The 18931-nt window shown below is 53.8% G+C and overlaps 1 protein-coding gene across 1 annotated transcript; it reads left to right on the top strand.

Moving 5' to 3' along the window:
• Positions 1-1263: 1263 nt before the first annotated feature.
• Positions 1264-3345, top strand: CCDC177 (coiled-coil domain containing 177). The gene has a single exon (XM_075530737.1). The coding sequence runs from the start codon at positions 1264-1266 to the stop codon at positions 3343-3345; it is 2082 nt and encodes a 693-aa protein (XP_075386852.1).
• Positions 3346-18931: the final 15586 nt, after the last annotated feature.

Raw genomic sequence — 18931 nt, forward strand, 5'->3', positions numbered from 1 at the left:
AAAGATGAAATTTCCTGGTGAGAGCTATATTTAATTTTCCTCTTCTTCGCCCTCTAAGCAAAACAAGCACCCTTGTGCCCGCTAGGAGGCGCCGGGGACAGCGACAGGCCTGCGGTACCTGCGCCGAGAGAGAGAGGCGGAGAAGGATGCAGCCGCGATGGACCGGTCCTGGCTTTTTTAAGAACCCAAGCGAGGGAAGGGAGCAGAGACGCGCTATTTGCAGGGAAGCCTGCTCTCTCTTCGCCTCCCGCGTCTGGAGTGTGTGCATCGCGGGCCCCATGGAGAAGCACTGGCGGTGGCTGCGGCGGAGGCTGGAGCCCCGATCACGGCTGCAGCCCGCGGTAACCCGACTCCTGGGGCGTGGGGATTGAAGAGGCCGCGCGAGCGCGGCGAGCTGTGAACAAAAGCCCTGGGCGCGGGCAGGAGCCCGGGCGTGCGGTAAGAGAACCGGTGGGAAAGCGGCGCGCGGCGGAGCTCTGGGCACCGTGGGAGCTCATCCTTTGGGGAAGCAGTGCAGGGACCGGTGAGGTGTCCGGGGACAGGTGTCTCAGCCCAGACCGAGGGGGTGGACGCCTTTAGCACACCCAGACTTGGGGGAGCTCGGGCGCTCTGGGAAGACCCCCACCCCCAAACACGGCGGGCGCGGGGGAGGGGCGGGCCCTGCTAGAGACCGGGCACAAATCCATCAGCCCTCGGAGGGGCCCTGGGGGGTGGAAGCGTTTCCCTCGGGCCTTCACCACGCCGCGCTCTCCCGCCCCCGGGCCCGTGCTCAGCTCTCCTTGGACAACCGACAACCTTTGGCGGTGGGAACTCGCCCAGAAACCACTCTAAGCAAACGGGAGTCTTAACAGCAATACCCTTTGGGGATACAAAGCCCTTTTCCCTTTGGGTTCCTGCAAAACTCCCTCCCCAGCCGTTCGCTTACACTATAAACAAATCTGCTAATCCGCCAGCACCTCCCTAGGCAGCGGCAGCCTGCACCCCGATCTTTTCCGTTTAATTTGCCGAGGGAGGGACTGCATCTTGCGGGCCAGGGTGCTGCTCCCACCACCCGCTCCAGCCAGGCGGCGGGGGGGGGGGGGGGGGGCTTCCAGAACACGGGCATTAACATTTAAATTCCTCTAGGCCCCGCCCAGAGCCTAATCCGAAAGCCGATTATGTGGTTGAGGGTGAGGGGACCCAGGTGGGGAAGGGAACGCTGCTCTCAAAAGTATTCCTCAATGTCCCTTCGTTGTCATCCGCAGAGCCTCCACAAAGAGAGCCATGGTGGACCCCGTGCCTGCAGAGAAGGCAAGCGCCGAGCCCCGCGGCTCAGGAGGGGGTGAAGCCGCCCCCGCGGCGCCCCCAGATGTCCAGGACGCGCGGCAGCCGGCGGCTGGCTCGGCCTCGACCTCGGCCGCGGTGCCCTGCAAAGCGGAGGTGGCGTGCGTGGCAGAAGGCGGACGCCGAGAGCAGTCCCCGCTGCTGCACCTCGACCTCTTCAACTTCGACTGCCCCGAGGCGGAGGGCAGCCGCTACGTGCTGACCAGTCCCCGCTCGCTGGAGGCCTGTGCCCGGTGCGCCGTGAAGCCGGTGGAGCTGCTCCCGCGGGCCCTGGCCGACCTGGTGCGCGAAGCCCCGGGCCGCTCCATGCGGGTGGCCACCGGCCTGTACGAGGCGTACGAGGCGGAGCGACGCACCAAGCTGCAGCAGTGCCGGGCCGAGCGGGAGCGCCTCGTGCGCGAGGAGAAGCGGCGCCTCTTCACGCCGCTGGGCGCCGCCCCGGGCGCAGCCAGCAGTGGCAGTGGCAGCTGCAGCAGCGCCAGCCTCCCGGCCTCGCCCGCGCGGCGCGCGACCCGAAAAGCCACCCCCAGCCTCTCCCCGGCCCGGACCCAACCTCCGCCCGCGGGCTCGAGGGCGGGCAAGAAGAGCCACTCGCTGGACTCGCTGTCTCGCCGACGCGATGGCGCCCTCAGCTCCGAATCGGGCGCGTCGTCGTCGTCGTTCAGTGGCGAGAGCCTGCGGGACATGCGCTGGCCCCCGCGGGCCCCCGCCAGGCACAGCTACCCGGCCGGCTCGGCGTCCTCCGCCCCCAACCCTTCGGGCCGCCCCTCCGCCCTGCCCTTGGTTCCGATCACGGGCCGCAGCTTCAGCCTGGGCGACCTGAGCCACTCGCCGCAGACTGCCCAGCACGTGGAGCGCATCGTGCGGCAGGTGCGCGCCGAGCGGGGCCTGCGCGGGGTGCCCGAGCGCGACCGCAAGATCGCGGCGCTCATGCTGGCGCGGCACCAGGAGGAGCGCCTGCTGCGGGAGCAGCGCGCCGTGGCCCACGGGCAGTGGGAGCAGCAGCGCGAGCACGCCAGACGGCGGCGCGAGAGCGAGGAGCGCGAGAAGCAGCGCGCCCTGGAGCTGGGCCGCCGGGCCTGGGCCGCGCAGGTGGAGGAGCGGCGCGGCCGTCGGGGCCGCGAGGAGCGAGAGGCGGCGCGGCGGCGGCGGCGGCAGTGCGAGCGCAGCGAGGAGCGGCGGCGGGAGCTGGCGGCGCACCAGGGCTTGCTGCGGCGCGAGCGCGCGGACCGCGCGGCCCGGGAGGACCGGCTGCGCAAGCTGCAGCAGGAGCAGAACCTGAAGCAGCGGGAGGAGGGCCTGCAGGAAGGGCGCGAGCGGGCGAGCTTGGTCCGCCAGGAGCGCGCCCAGCGGGCGGCCAGCGCCAAGCAGCGCCAGGAGGGCCAGCAGCAGCGCGAGCGCCGGGAGCTCGGGCGCGCCGAGCGGGCGCGCCACGAGACGCTGCTGCAGGGCCGGGTCCGGCAAGAGAACCAGGAGCGGGAGGGCCTGCGCAGCTCCCTGGAGGCCAGTTTGGGCCGCGCCCAGGAGAACTACGAGCAGCTGGTGGAGCAGCGCACCCGCGAGCTGCGGGAGCGGGCCCGGCGGGAGGAGCTGCAGAGCCGGCGGGCCAAGCAATTGGCGGAGCGCATCGAGAAGGAGCACCAAGCCCACCGGGAGGAGCTGGCCCGGGTCGCGGAGCGGCGGCAGCAGCACGCGGCGCAGGCGGCCGAGGAGGCGGTGCAGCAGAAGGCGCGGCGCGTCGGCCAGAACCGGCTGGAGAAGGAGCGGGCCCAGCGCGCCAACAAGGAGAAGGTGGAGAGGGACGAGGACTGCCGCCGGCGGGAGCTGCTGCAGGCCATCGGGCGCAAGCTGGAGCGCAGCGAGCAGCTGTCGCGGGAACGGCGCAGCGCGCTGGAGAGCGCTCGCTCCACCGCGCGGGCCTCCTTCCACGTCCGCGAAAAGGTGCGAGAGGAGACCAACACGCGCTCCTTTGACCGCATGGTGCTGGATGCCCAGCTACACGCCAGTCTGAACCGCAAATAATGGCTGTCCTGGGTGGGCCATGCAAAGCGATCCACCTAACCCACCTGAGCCGCCTCTGGCCCTGCACACCGCACCACGGAAGTTCCCAGCCTGTCGTGGCAGGGGGCGGTCTCTCCAGGTCTTTGGCCAATGAGGCGATGAGAGGACGGACACTTGGGACCTCTCGATCTGCCCTATTTGTTTTTAAAAAGTTAACGTCGCTAGGAGTCTACATAGCACAATCTTTGACTACTAGCAGGGTGGCGGCTCCTGCCCTAGCCTTCCCTAGCTTTTCAGCGTACCTTTTGCGTTGGTGCAAATAGGAGCTGGGGGGAAAGCTCCAGATTGGTCTGGGGTGAGGGCCGCGAGAGTGCACAAAAGGGGTTGTTCCCCCACCCCTTATGCTGCTGTGGTCACTGGGCCCCTTTCAGAGATGCAGGTGTCAGAGCCGCTGCAGCTATGCTTCAGAGAATGCACCCCCTCCACAACCCCACCCCATCTTGGAAAGCAAGGCTCGTTGGCCAAACTCCAGAACCACCCAGAAAAGCACAGCTCTTTGAAGGTGTGGGGCCACACCAATGTGACCCAAAACACACGTCTGACTTAAAACTGGTCATCTGAGCAGATTCTTGTCTTAGTTTCGATCGTTTCTCCCCCAAGTTGATCAACCCTTAGTTTTTCCTAGTTAGACAATCATCTGCAAATAACACGCAATTTATCTTTTAATTTTTTTTCTTTCTCCCAAGTGGAACTCGAAATCCTTTGGTGTGATCCTGCTGCTTAGCTTTAATGGAAGCCCCCAGCCCCCGGGGGAGGCAGGGTTCCTTAGGCAGCGGTGTGCATCCTTGCAGGGTAGTTTCAGGGGGTGGGGTGTCTGTTGCCCACTTCCCAGTGTGGGGCCCGAGAGGCTGCACTATCCCTAGGCAGACAGAGGCCATGCCTTAAGAAGCAGAGCTACCTTTTTGTGCCTGCAGGGGGTCTTTCTTGCCTAAATCAACAGGTGTAGATACAGGCCCCAAGGAGCCAGCCCTCAGGAGTTTGGGTTCTGTGAGGGAATCACAGGTACTCTGAGGCCCAGGCCGGTGCCCTTGGCTGCACCACTGGGACTGAAGAGCTGGAATGGCCTCTCTTTTCCTGAGAGTTGTGCACCTGTTGTCCTGTGTAACTCTTTATCCTTTCCCCTCACATGTGGCCAGGGAGAGTATTGCCTGAAATTCCCTCTCATCTACAGCTCCCTCTCACCCTGACTTGAAGCATTTAATCAATCCTTGGTGCCTCACCTTTCCCATCCACCAGATGGGGCCATCAGCACTCCTCCTGGTACCTCAATGTCTCCTGGAGCCAAAGCGCCACCTCAGTATGACTTGTTGGTCTTCCTGGTGCCTTTCTTGACCTACAGTTGGGAGGAAGGATGGCTGCTGTTAGCCTAGTGTGTCTGTTTCTGGGACTGTGGGTCTGGGCATTGGAAGGTCATTAGCCTCTTTGCAGAGGTCACTCCCTGATCCAAAATGTCCTGTTGCGTTGTCGTCAAAGCCACTCATTCTTGGAGTGTTTCCTTTCCACAAAGTGGACACAGCCCCCTGCCATATCCACCCATTGTCTCGGCCTTCTTCACGAAAAGTAGGAACATCACTGTCTCCTTTAAAATTGGATGAAAAAGTTAAAAGTTTCACCACCACCACCCCAAAAAAATCAGGATAGAGAACAACTACATTAGGCATACTTTACATTTCATGTATTTTCTACTGAGCAGTATTGTTCCTAAAATGACTGATTATTCACCACAATCTCAATCTCTCTCTCTCTCACACACATACACATACATCCCACACCGACACGTACATCCTCACTCCCTTCCTCCATCACATGCCAATAGGTACAGGAGGAATACTACGTGGAATGAAGCAGTATTAGAGGCCACACACGTAAGATGTCCAACCATGGAAGGAGATGTGCCCAGGTTAATCTCTTGAATGGCTGGAATTTGGAATTTTGTCCCCAAACTTTCTTCCTGTTGGTAACCAGGTTGTTGTTAAACTGTGAGTCAAAGGCATTTGACTAAAGGGTTAATGTGATTCTGGTTCTTAACCTTGTGGTTCCTTATTTTCTCAAGGACTTTGGAAATCTTGATAGAAAGTTCTACTCTAAAATGATTACTGAACTATGTGCATTTATTTGAGAAGGAGACAATCTGTTTTTTATTTTTGTTTGGTTGTCTGGATAAGGCACCAAAAGGTACATTGCTTTTACCTGGCCCTTTCCCCAGTTTCTTTTCTGACATGCTGAGTCACCTTGGGTAGACCACCTGTTTGAATGCCCCAGTTGTAGAATGATGATGGTGATTTCCGCCCTGCAGTGGTCCCCCCTCTCTCCCCACCCAACCACACTGAGAATGAATCAGAGTCTGAGTCATACACTCAAGTCTATGACGGGAACTGCAGATGCACTTTCTACAACAGAAGGGGGCATGGAGAGTGTACTGTACTGACTGGTAGCATCTAACCTGACAACCACGCTCCCTGCCCTGCAGTAGATTCCCACTCATTGCCACTCTATGAGACAGAATCGCACTGCCTCATAGGGCTGCTGAGACCCTGTCTCTTTATGAGAGCAGACTGCCAATGCTTCCCCTAGAGCTGCTTGTGGTGGTGGGCTTGAACCATTGACCATTTGAGTAGCAGTTAAGCATTTTAACCACTACACTACCTGAGTTCCTTTGTCACGTCAAGGTGGCCCCTATGATATAAAGGCCAGGTCTTTACACTTAGACAAAAACACTGTTGAGGGAAAAAAAGAAAAAATATTGTTAAGGAAAAAGTCTTTGGATTATTAAAAAATCTATCCAGTATAGCTAAGTGGAGGTAAAGCAAAACCAAGCCAAACTTAATGTTAAAGACCTGGCCTTCCAAATTCTACAATGTCTAGGATAAGTGGCTGTGTTGCTCTTTTTTTTAAACTTTTTTTTAAAACAATTTATTAGGGGCTCATACAACTCTTATCACAGTCCATACATATACATACATCAATTGTATAAAGCACATCCACACATTCCCTGCCCCATGTGTTGCTCTTTAAAATGGAGTCATTCCCATAATGCATTGTGGGCTTTTATTTCTATTCTTTTCTGTGATGCAATGCCAACGAGGAGAGGTTGTTTCTTCTTTGAGATGATGCAAGCTAGACGGGGGTGGGTGGAGAATAGTTTATTATCATCATGAGGAAATCCTCACACAGGCCCAGAATGTGCCTGAGCAGTGTGCCACCCAGGAGATTACTGCCTGAAAGTGGCCATAGACCTTCACATTTGACCTCTGGACAGAGCCCTTTGCTCAGTAAAAAAGAGGATGTGAAGTGGGAGGAGAAAGGGTGGGATGTGTTGGCAAGAAAATGGGCAGGACAAAACCATTTCAGATGGAATTACCAGGGACACTAATCCGTCCAGTACGGGGCTCAGGCAGTAACCAATGCCTCTGAGGGCTTAGCGGACCAGGAAGATGCACGTTTCCTTCAGACTGAGTCTTCAATGGTAACCAGGATTTCCTAAGACAAAGAAGATACTGGAGGAAGAAGATCTAATTTTTAAGGTTTACTATTTATCAATCCCCTAAAAAACAAAAACAAAAAAACAACCACTTGGAACAAAGGTGAATTCACTGAAGTCACTGTATTGCATTGACCCTGTCACCTATGGTAAGCATCAACACTGAATGGGTGGAGGTACAGATGCCCGGTGGGAAACGTGTACCAGCTTGACCAGGTAAGCAGGCCTCCATCCATGAATGAAACTTTGCTGGGCACCTGCTTGCTGTCGGCCAGGCACGGTTCTTGGGTCTGGGGAGATGGAGTCTGATCACTGGGCCTAGGGATTACATGTTCTAATGTCATAAGCAGACTCTGATTTCCCCCATGGAGTTTAGCTACTTCCGACTCTGAGATCTCTACACAGGTGGCCCTAATGGTCCCTCAAAGCACTGACTTGAAGCCTTTTCATTTTCCTGGGGCAAGTCACCCAGCCACCCACCCAGTCATCTAGTCACTGTGGCGCTCCTTCCCACTGAGGAAGCCTAATCACTTCCCATTCAGAAGGCCTACACTTAATCAGCTATCCACTGCAGGGAAAGGGGGGGAGGGGTTGTTAATACCTCCTCAAGGGCGATATAGGTCATACCTTTCACAGAGGCTGCATGACCCTCATCCCATCTGCACAACGGAACCTGGCCGTTGCCGAGTCCCACATCCCCAAACATGGAACCAGCTCCATCACCCCACAGCAAGAAAGTCAGGATTTGAGAAACATCCCTAGTTTCAAGGTCCCAACAAAAACCGAGATTGATTGCTAGTCAATACTGAATGAGTGAGAAGCTTGGTGGAACGGACTCTCCCACTTACAAGTCATTGAGGTAAGGCACGGCTGCCACGGCCACCCACCCCGCATGTCCTGGGGAAGCACTGGGCGCAGGACATAAAGAAGACCCCAGAAAGAGGCCCTCAGGGACCCAGCAGACCACTGTCAGCGCTAGAAAGACGGCACATTTGATGCTATGCGTCAGCCCTGCAGAATCGCACCTGGTCACGTGTCTTAGTTACAAGTCTATTTATAGGGAGCACGCATCTGCTCACATATGTGCACAGTTGACGCAGCGCCCCCGCTCTCTCCTGCCCGCACCCCCAGCCCTAGGCACCACCGCCCCACCTCACCCCAACTGCAAACAAAAACCTGGCCCTCCACTGCTGCCCCTGGCCGCTTGCTTCCGTTTTAGAGTTTGGGGCAGGGACGGGTGCTAGGCTATGGAAGCGCGGTGGTTTCCTTCTGGGGAGCACAAGCAACGTTAGTAATTGCAGTTCCTCCAATGCAGTCTTCCTGTCCCAACATGAGCACAAACACCTAGTCCAAAGAGTTTTAAACTTCACCTCCACTCTGCAGTGTTCCTTCCTCCCCACGCTACAGCAGTGTCAACTGCTTGCACAATTCCCCTTTGCTTATTGCATGTGCGTGCGGGACCTAAACGCACACAGAGACACGCCCATTTCAGACCCCAGCATTAGTGTTCTTACCGAAAGAACCTGTAGCCCTTACCCTCCAGGAAAGAGTACTCAAAAAAAACTCCCTGCCTTTGAGACAATTCTGACACATGGCGACCCTATAGGACAGGGTTGAACTGCCTTGTGGGTGTCCGAGACTGCAACTCTTTCTGGGAATACAAAGCCTCATCTTTCCCCACTTGGGAGCAGCTGGTAACCACTGTGCTACCAGGGCCCCCTACTCCTCAGTCCCCAGGGAAGGGTGGCTCTAGGGAAATTGAGAAGCCCCAAGTGGAGATCTCTGGCTTCTATTTACCTCCAGTGGCAAGGCTGCTCCAAGCCCTGGCCTGTGCACACCATGTTCCCATTGCTCAGATGCATCACGGGTCACAGAGGGACAAAGGATTTTGATGCTGTCATAACGGCCCTCCTAACTCTCCTCTCCCTACTCAATGTTAGAGATGGAAATCGGGTGCCAACATGTTGGCCCTTCTGGAAACTCTAATAAGACAGAATGGCTGACTGACAGCCAGGCGTCTCTGAGAACCCAGCCCACGTGGTCACCAGGCCCGCAAGGCAGAGTGTGACAAAATAGGCAGTGTCTTGACTCATTCAGATGATTGCATATTCTTCGATGTGTGCTTCTTGTTCATCTGCAAAATGGGGACAATAGATCCTACGTGGTAGCTAGCAAGTAATTTGTGAAGTGAATTCGTGCTTGGGAAGCACTTGGCACAGCCGCTGGCAAACAGCGAGTGGTTCGGGCCTGCTGTCATTGTGCACGTGGATAGAGCAGGGAGGATGGATGGGGTAGATGGAACCGAAGCCAGCTGGACTGACTGCCCCTCAGCTTGGCCAGTAGCTTTTTGGAGGTTATCTGTATACCTTACTTTGTGTTAATTTCCTGTCATTCCCAAGGAAAGCACTCTGGAATTAGTGTTCCCCCAGTGACATGTAGTGTTCTTGGGCCAAACTTTTTGAAATAAAATTGAGACCCATTGGTAACTCTAGAACTTTTAAGACCTTTCATTGACAACTAAAATTATAGAATGCTTTTCTTTTTTAAAAAATCGTTTTACTAGGGGCTCATACAACTCTTATCACAATTGATACATACATCAATTGTGGAAAGCACATTTGTACATCCATTGCCCTCATAATTCTCAAAAACATTTGCTCCCACTTAAGCCCCTGGCATCGGGTCCTCATTTTTCCCCTCCTTCCTCGTTCCCCCCTTCCTCATGAACTCTTGATACTTTATAAATTATTATTTTGTCATATCTTACACTGTCCGATGTCTCCCTTCACCCACTTTTCTGTTTCTGCCCCCCAGGGAGGAGGTCACATGTAGATCCCACAGCATGCTTTTCAAATTCAAGTCTTTGTTAGGGAAAATAGATGTGTTTCTGTCCTGGTGGGACCCAGATTCTCTGATAGCAGAACCATTTACAAGAGGCTGCAGGAGACCACCCTTCTGGGAGGCCCTGGCACCTCAGGATGAGGCAGCAGAATCTGGCAGGGACCAGAGTGCATCACCATCTCTGCTGTGGCCACATGGAGAAGAGGCCAGGGTCTTATGGCTTCACAGGGAGAGCGGATGTGGAAGTGGGTAGAATGGATTTTGATGCTGCAAGACTGTCTTCCCCACTATTCTGTTTCATAGGTTGACTGGGAAGTTGAATTTGGATGCCAAAATGTTGCCCATTCAGGGAGTTCTCAATGGGTTTAGAATGGTTGGTGTCTGAGGAACTCTGAAAACCCAACCTATATGATTACCATATGGATTACAACTCAATATAAAGAAGACCAAAGTCGTCACAACTGAGCCAATAGGTGACATCATAATAAATGGAGAAAAGGTTGAAGTTGTCAGGGATTGTGTCTTGGATCCACAATCAAAGCTCATGGAAGCAGCAGTCGAGAGCTCAAAAGAAGTGTTTCATTAGGTAAATCTGGTACACGACCTCGATAAGAGTATTGAAACCCAAGAATGTTACTTTGAGACCTGTTTCTGTTGCCTCATCTGCATGTGAAAGTTGGACATTAACTAAGGAAGACTGAGGCAGAGTTGATGCCTTTGACGTGTGGTGCTGGAGAATGTTGAAAGTACGGTGTGCTACCAAAAGGACAAACCGATCTGTCTTGACAGAAATACAGTCAGAGGGCTCTTCGAAGGCAAAGATGGTGAGGCATCAGCTTGCATACTTTGGACGTGTTGTCAGGAGGCACCAGCCCCTGGAGAAGGACCGCATCCTTGGGCAAATGGAGGGGCAGCAATCACAAGGCAGGCCCGCAAGGAGATGGATTGACACGCTGGCTGCAGCCATGGGCTGCCGCACAGGACCAACTGTGAGGATGGGCAGAACGGGCAGCGTTTCTCCTCGTTCTGTTGCGCATAGCGCTGCTATGGATCAGAGGCAACTCGACGGCGCCTACCACAGATAACATACGTGGTTACCATGCTTGCAAGACGAAGAGTTTGGCAGAGGTGGGTTTTGGCATCCCTTCCTGGTGCCCTGGTGCAGTGTCAACACACACCTTTCTCTGAGAAGAGTTAACTATCTCGTTTCTTAGCCCCCAGGCCCTGCAGACAGCCACATGGAGAAGGTTGGCAGCAGTCCCATAACCGAGCAGGACATAGTCCAGTTTACAAAAGGGCGGGAGGACCAAGAGAGTGAGGCAAGCTGCTTCGTCGCCTTTCCTCTGCCCTTGAGGGAGGCCCCAGTCGACCTCCGTGACCTCCTGAAGCCAGAAAGAAGCTGTGGACTAGGCAGCATATCCCTCCCAGAGGAGCTGCTTGTTGAACGAGAGCCAGCAGGGTAGGCAGGCGGAGCAGAGCCATGGCAAGTCAGAAAAACAAAGGCGTTCTCAACATGCTGTGCGGGTGACTGCTTGAAGCACTTCCTCCTCCCAAATTCCCTCTGGGGTATGTAAGATTATCCTATTTTCCAGATGATAAAATTGAGGCACGGAGTTGAAGGGTCTCAATCAAATGCATCCGTTCCTCTTAGGTCAGGCGCACCCTAGTCCTCACGGTAACACCCTTGCTTTCTAGCGAGGTCTTGTGCAGCAGATGTACCTAGTGCAACGTGTCTTTTGATCTTTTGACGGCGGCTGCTGCGAACATGGACTGGGATCCCCGCAAGACCCTGGTGGTGCTGGCGAAGAACACTGAGAGTTCCACGTACTTCCAAACAGACAAACCGATCTGTGTTGGGAGTAGAGTCAGAGGGCTGCTTAGAAGCAAGGATGGTGCGGCTCCAGCTTCCAGACTTTGAACGTGTTATCAGGAGAGACCAGTCCCTGGAGAGACACCATGCTTAGTAAAACAGAGGATCTGTGAAAAAGAAGAAGGCCCTTAGCAAGATGGGTTGACACCATGGCCGCCACAATGGCTCAAGCGCAGGAACAACTGTGAGGAGGCAGCAGGATGGGCAGGCTTCGTTTGGTTGGGCATGGGGTTGCATGGGTTGGAACTGATTTGATGGCATCTAATCCCACCACCACCCAAGTCACACAGCTAGGATCGTGCAGAGCTGGACTTAGACTATTAGACCAGCTGTGTAGTCCATTCTTTTAAATAGTACTCTCTGTTGTCTCGGGAGAATCAGTGAGAAATGCTTTTTTTTTTTTTTTTTTTGCAAAGGGGGCCAAAGCCAGTCATCTGAGTCCCTGCCTGCTCTGCCCATATGTAAGGTCTCTGAGAAGCAAACTAACACCTCACTTAGACCAGGTCCCGCTGGCAGTGATCATGGACCTGAGGTTCAATGCACAGAGGGAAGATAAGAGACGCTTGTACTGACCCCAATCCCTACCACATCTGGCACAATGCCGGGTAGCTGTTCTAGAGCAGAGGTTCTCAAAAGAGTATCTCCTTTTGTGGGGTTCTGCAGTGTGTGGTTGACAAGTCTTCCAAAGGTTTCTGATGTGGATTTAAGTTCGAGAACCACCGCCTCTACAACTAAGGAGCCCTGGTGGCATAGTGGTTACCTATTGGGCTCCTAACTGGATGGTTAACAGTTTGAAACCACCAGCCACTGCAGGAGAAAGACCAGGCTTTCTACTCCCATAAAGAGTTACCAGAATTGACTCAATGGCAGGGCTTGGGTTTGGTTTGATTCTAGAACTGTGCCTTCCAATTCAGTAGCCTCTGGCCAGTAGTCTTCCACTAATTGTCTTTATTAAAGTTAAGTAAAATTAAAGCATTCAGCTCCTCAGACACACTGCTCAAGAGGTACATGTAACCAAATTGGGCAGCATACGTATAGAACATTTCCATCATCCAGAAAGGTCTACCAGGCTGTGCTGCTCTGCTGGCTATTCCAGAGTGATCTGCAGACCAGCAGTGTAGACATCACCTGAAAGTTTAGTTACAGCTGAACCTAAGGCTACTCCAGACCTCCTGAATCAGCGTCTGCCATTTTGCAAGATCCCCAGGTGATTTGTATCACACTGGTAAAAGCGGAGGAGGCTCTGGAAGGCAAGTCCAATTCACATTCATGTGCATGTGTGATTAATGCCCTTCAGCAAATCCTCCCTCCCTCCTCTGACTCCTTGTTCCCTGGCAATCCTGAACCTCCTGGCAAACGTGTCCTGAAAGAGCTCCCTACCCTTCTCCCAAGTCTCTGATTCCAGGGCTTCACGCTATCCTTGTGTGCATCCCAGCGATTGTTGTGCCTGGGATCACATGAACTTACTTCCCCGGGAAATCCAGAAGCTGCTCACCATGGAGCTGGTGTGGACTCAGGGCGTCCCCCGCACGTGTCATTGAAGAACCGTGCTCCTTGGTTTTCTCAACAAAGGCTTTTCTTCAGAGGCATCTGGGTGGACCCGAACCTCTAACTTGTCAGGTAGTGGCGGTAACCACTTACACCACGCAGGGATTCCTGAAATCCAGTAGTGGTCGTTTCTGAGCAGCCCTTTCTCGGCTAAAGCCCCAACCTCGGGTACCTTGCAATCCTTTCTCGAGGTGAGCATGGGAATGGATCCAGTTCCCACCTTCAGCAGCAGAAGGCAGGCGTACACAAATCCCGTTGTGACGCTGAGGGCAACGTTGGCAGCATTTGCACCACAGGCGGTGAAGATTGGGAATACACACAGGGGACTCAGATGTAGTGGCTCTGCGTTGGGCTGCTAACCTCAAGATCAGCAGTTTGAAACCAAGAGCAGCTCCTCAGCAGAAAGGCCGGGCTTTCTACTCCTGCAAAGAGCAACAGTCTCGGGAACTCACAGGGGCAGTTCTATGCTGCCCTAGGGGGTCGCTGTGAGTCAGCTTTGACTCAGTGGCAGTGAGTTTGGTTTGGGTTAAGAAGGTAATAGCTTATATTGACTGGACAAGGGGAACCCATTACTGATGTAAGGAAAATAGTTCTTATCATCTGAACATTCTTAGTATGAAATAGTCTCGTGCCGACAGGTGACGGATTGCCCTAAAGCTTTCCACGAGGTTGAGTGATAGGAATCGGTCCCTATTCAACTGTTGCTGACCTGCAAAACAGCAGGCAGAGTGGGAGGCAGGACCCCAAATAGGCTGTGGAGAGCCCTGCAGGAACTGGTGGAGTGGGAGGGTGACCAGATGGCTGGGCACCCAGGTCTCGAGAGGAAAGCTGTCCCATATGGAGCTGGCACCGGTGGGTCAAGGGCAGGCTGTTGACACGCATGGTACCAGGGCGGAATAATCGCCCTCTGTGCATCTAACTACCCCAGAGCGCAGTTGGTCTCGCTGTGCAGTCTGCGCTGCACCAGCAGTTTATTTCCCTAGTCTGCAAACTTCCTCCGGTGCCCAAGGCCACTGTGCACTCCCGTCTGAAGCAAGCTCCCTGAAGGCCTGGAAGCAGGCAGAGTGAGCAGCCTGCTGCTGCCTGCACAGAATACCAAACAGCGAGCGGGCTGCAGGCAGGCTCCCTCCCCACCGCCTGCCCAGGCGGAGCTTAGTCCTTCCAGGAACCTCCCTGCAAGAATGCTTTTCTACAAAGGCCACTTGTCCCAGGCAGCAGAAATCACCCCCCACCCCCACCCCACCCCCACCCCTCAGCCAAACAGTGGGCTTCTAAAACCTTCTCCATGACAACGCAGGGAGGGGAACAGCTGCCAGCCCTGCCTGCCTGCCTGGAGGCAGCCACTGAGAGGCCCTGGGGACAGCCCACGAGAGGGGCAGGGCTGGCCAGGGCAGAGATTCTCCTGCGAGGTCAGGCAGCCCGGGCTGAGGAGAGCCGGGAAGCAGGGCGCACACGTCTGTCAACAGATGCCCGTCAATGACAAATCGTCCCCTTCACAATAACACAAAGGCCACCTCATCTAGGATGCCTTTTCCCGTCTTCTTAAAGAGTCGTGTGCGGTAGAAGCCAGCAGAGAGGGATGTGGACTTTTAATGGGGACTGCTGGTGCCTGCTTTCTGGCTGGAGGGATTGATCTTAAATCTAGAGTGGTTTTCCAGAGGGTGGGTCCCCCAGATGTCCCCAGCCCTCACAGATCTGTCTTGGGACTCTCTACTGCCTCCCCTCCCTCTAGACCGCTTCATGCCCCTGTGCATCCTGCATCTGTAGGTGAGGAGGCCTGGGCACCACAGGATCATTGCTTGAGGCCCCGCTGCCACAGGGAAGCTACTGAGGGGAGGGCTTCCAGGCAGGAGAGAGGGTCCCCGAGGCAAATTATGAGCCCTGGGAAAGAGGGGGAACAAGGTGGGGCACATCGGTACGATGGGAAAGGGGAGACGCTTACAGCCTAACTGGGTCCTTCAGAGGAGTTCTTGAGAGCCCTCGAGGCCCATCAGCTAAGTGCTCACCTGCTAAGCAAAGAGATGGTTCCCACTCACCAGTGGGGCTGCACGGGAGACAGACTGACTGCCCTCTGCTTCTGAAGAGATGAAACCTAGGGCCACTGAAGGCACGTCTACTTTGCCACACAAGGCTGCTGTGAGGCAGAAACCTAACAGCCACGGGAGGAAGGTGGAGGCAGGTCTTGCAAATCCTCAGGCAGGTCTTCTTAGGGAGCTGGGTGTGTTCTCTGATGTCTTCTTGTGCCTGTTCATACCTCTTCCCACTCTGGCCTTCCCCTGAAGCAGAGCCTCCACCCATGGTTCAGTGGGCCACCCTTTCAAAGCAGGGAGCACCATAGGCTCTCAGCACTGACCTGGGGTCAGGAAGAGCCTCACAGCCACGCCAGACCGTCTGGTCCAAATCTGATGGTTTGGCACCAGTCCAAGCATCTGGCAAACTCCCAAGCCCCATTTCCGTTCTCCTGGGATGTTCAGAGAGGACCAGGCCTCGCTACATCTCTTGGTGGGAACCTATCTTCCCTTCGGATGGTCCAGGTCTTAGCTCCAGCTCTGCCACCAGGACCAAACTCTCTGCAGGGACAGCTAGAGTCCTTTACTCTCCACACACAGAGACCCAGTTGACAAAGAGCAGTCCAGTTGGATGGCGTCTTTGAAGTGGCCTTCCTCCTCCATGACTCTGTGTTCCATCACACCAGGGCAGGGACCTGAGGAGGGCCCATTAAGGACAGGACTACAGAGCTTAGGCCCAGAAAGCTCAGACACTGAGAAGGAGAATGGGGTGGCTAGTGTGTCCACAGAGCGGACACTTCTCACGCTAACGAATATCAGAGACAGTTAAACTCCAAATCTCCTGTCAGTGGAGGCCTGAGGCAAACTTGAAGTCTGAATGCCCCACTCTGAGGCGGCGGCAGGGCACTCTCCTTGTCCTCAGAATCACCCATCACCTTGTTTTTAGCATAACTCAGCCCTGGCGCAGGTGACCTTCCTGAGAGGTCCTGGGCTGGGCAGACCCGGCTTCCACACCCGGGCGGTGGGACCTTGTCAGGAGGGAGGGTGCTCCTCAGAGCACATTAAACGTGCTAAGATGCACAAGACCCGAAGCAGAGGCGGCTGGTGGGTGAGGAGGCAGGCAGACTGCCTTCTGAATCCCCAGGTGGTACGGAGAACCGCTGTCTGCAGCAGGAACTGCAAAAGAACTTGCAAAGGAGAAGGAAGCGCTAATAAAAAGCAGCAGCATCCAGCTGCTGCCAAGGCCCATATTCCTGGGCAGCGTCTTCAAGGAAAGGTTGGCCCTGGGCCAGTGTCGAGACTTTTTGGTCAGTTGTCAAGACCTTAGACCATTGGGTGGGGTATAGTTGACCACACCCAATGACCAAAGAAATCCTCTAGGACTGTGAATCTCACAGGTTTCTTAATAGACCTCTACACCCACGGCCAGTATCAGTTCTGGCTCAGTCACCCTGTCTTAGGATTTCAGAAATGGTAAATCTTTATGAAGCAGGTAGCCTCATCTTTCTCCCATGGAGTAGCTGGTGGGTTTGAATGTCCAACCTTGCAGTTTGCAGTCCAAGGGTTTCCCGACAGTGCCACCAGGGCCTCACAGACCTCCACAGCTGGATACACAATGAAAACCAATTATACTGCACACATCAACTTGGATGTAGGGGTTTCCCCCCTTCTCCCCCCTCCATGTTCATTGCTGTTAGGTGACGTCAAGTTGGTTCTGACTCACAGTGACCCAATGCACGACAGAACGAACTACTTTCTTGTCCTGCCCGTCCCCACATTGTTGCTGTGCTCCAGCCCATTGTTGCGGCCCCTGTACCCACCCTTCTCAATGAGGTGCTTCCTCTCCGTTTGCCCCCCTCTGCTTTCTCAAGCGTGATAGCCTTTTCCACAGGCTGGTCTCTCCTGACATGCCCAAAGTGCGGGGCACAAAGTCTCACCACCCGCGCTTCTAAAGAACATTCTGGCTGTACTTCGTTCAAGACATGTTTGTTTGTTCTTCCGGCAGTCCATGGTACGTTCAGCCTTCTTCGGCACCATCATGCCAAGGCATCAGTCCTTCTTCAGTCTTCCTTCGTCACAGGCCAGCTTGTGATGCACAACAAGAGACCCAAACACCAGGGACTTGGGTCAAATGGACTTTCGTCCTCAAAGTAACATTTGTGCTTCTTAACACTTTCTCCGCCCCTCCCCTTGTCCCCTCCCTACCCCGCCTGCCAGCCTATGTGTCTTCTCATTAGATCACTGTTTGTTCTGATTATGCAGGATTGTGTGTGTGATAATCTTTGTGGTTTGTAACTGTTGGGCACCTCTCTTGGTCTTCTCTCCCTTTAGTGTGATTGTGTTGGTCACTCCTTTCTCTTCATTCAAATGAGTAAGAATCTACTCGCAGTATCTACTTAGTGATTTTCCCTCCCCCTCCCAGCCTGTGGCAACCATCAAAGTCTGTTCTCTTCTGTGTTCCTGTGTGCGATGCTTACCTTGACCTGTGTCCGTTTGTGATTGACATGTTCCAACCTCGGCATAATGTCCTCCGGGTTCGCCCACATTATGAATTTTTGCGGATTCTTCATCCTTCTTTAATTTGATGTAATATTCCATTGTGCGGTTTGTGCTAGCTTTGATATATATATTCACGGCACTTGGGTTGTTTCCGTTTCTTTGGGAACAACCTGCTCTTGTGACTCATGCTACAATGAACAAGGGTGTGCATAAACCACAAGACTGATCTGTGGGGGAAACCAGCCCCTCACACTATCACGAGTCTGGCAGGTGCAACGGTGTGCTTATATATATAAAGATTGTAGTAAGGTCATAGAAATTAGGAGCGATAAAAGAGCACAATGAAGGCGTCAGATACATTTCATGGTGGCATGCTCGCCTCAGTCTTTCTTGGTGGTCTACGTAGGGATGCTAGAGGAGAGGAGGGCAGGAGAGAGAGGGTGTGGGGAAGGAGGGAAGGAGGGAGAGGGAAGGAGGACCGGAGGAGAGGGGACCAGAGTAGGAGAAAGCTATTTAGTTCTAACCAAGGCTTTTATATCTTTGGGGGTGTGCAAGTCCCCTGATTATAGGTAAAGACATACATCACAGGAAGGGGTAATAGGTAATACAGTAATAGGAGGGGGATGACCTAGGGGTATATACGCAATAGGAAGGGGAGGGATGGGGGGTACTCATGTGACAAGATGGGCGGATCCTAGATTCAGGACAGCAACCTAACTTTGGATGTCACTGAGCAGATTTGACCTGTTCTAAGCTCTCCAGGAAAACAATCACTATCCTGTCAATAGGGTGTGAGCCCCACCTACAGTGGACCAGGCAGTAGTCTGACTGCTCTGAGGGAGGTAACTTGACAATCATTTACCATTAGTTGCAAGCAGTGTCCTAGTTCTGACATAGATTTGGGGGAGAGGAGCTGGGGAACAGCCTTTTTATATCCCACAATCATCTTTCAATTCCATTTTCCCACAAAAACTTGGATGTCTCCATGTCTCAGGCATTTTTAAGACTTTAAAGAGATCTTGTGCAGCAGATTTTCCCAATGTCACAAGTCATTCGGTATCTTGACTACTGCTTCCACGGGTATTGATTGTGGAGCCAAGAGAAATAAAATCCTTGAAACTTTGATATTTTCACGCTTTATCATAATGTTGCTTATGGGTTCAGGTGTGAGTATTTTTGTTTTTAGGTTTTTTTTTGAGTATTTTTTTTTAACAAAGCAACAGTATACAACCAGACAACAAAACAACAAAAACAAACCACTGACAAAGAACAGAACAAAACAGTTCACAAGAGAAAAGC

This window comes from Tenrec ecaudatus, chromosome 14, assembly GCF_050624435.1.
Source record: "Tenrec ecaudatus isolate mTenEca1 chromosome 14, mTenEca1.hap1, whole genome shotgun sequence".
Classification (NCBI taxonomy): Eukaryota; Metazoa; Chordata; class Mammalia; order Afrosoricida; family Tenrecidae; genus Tenrec; species Tenrec ecaudatus.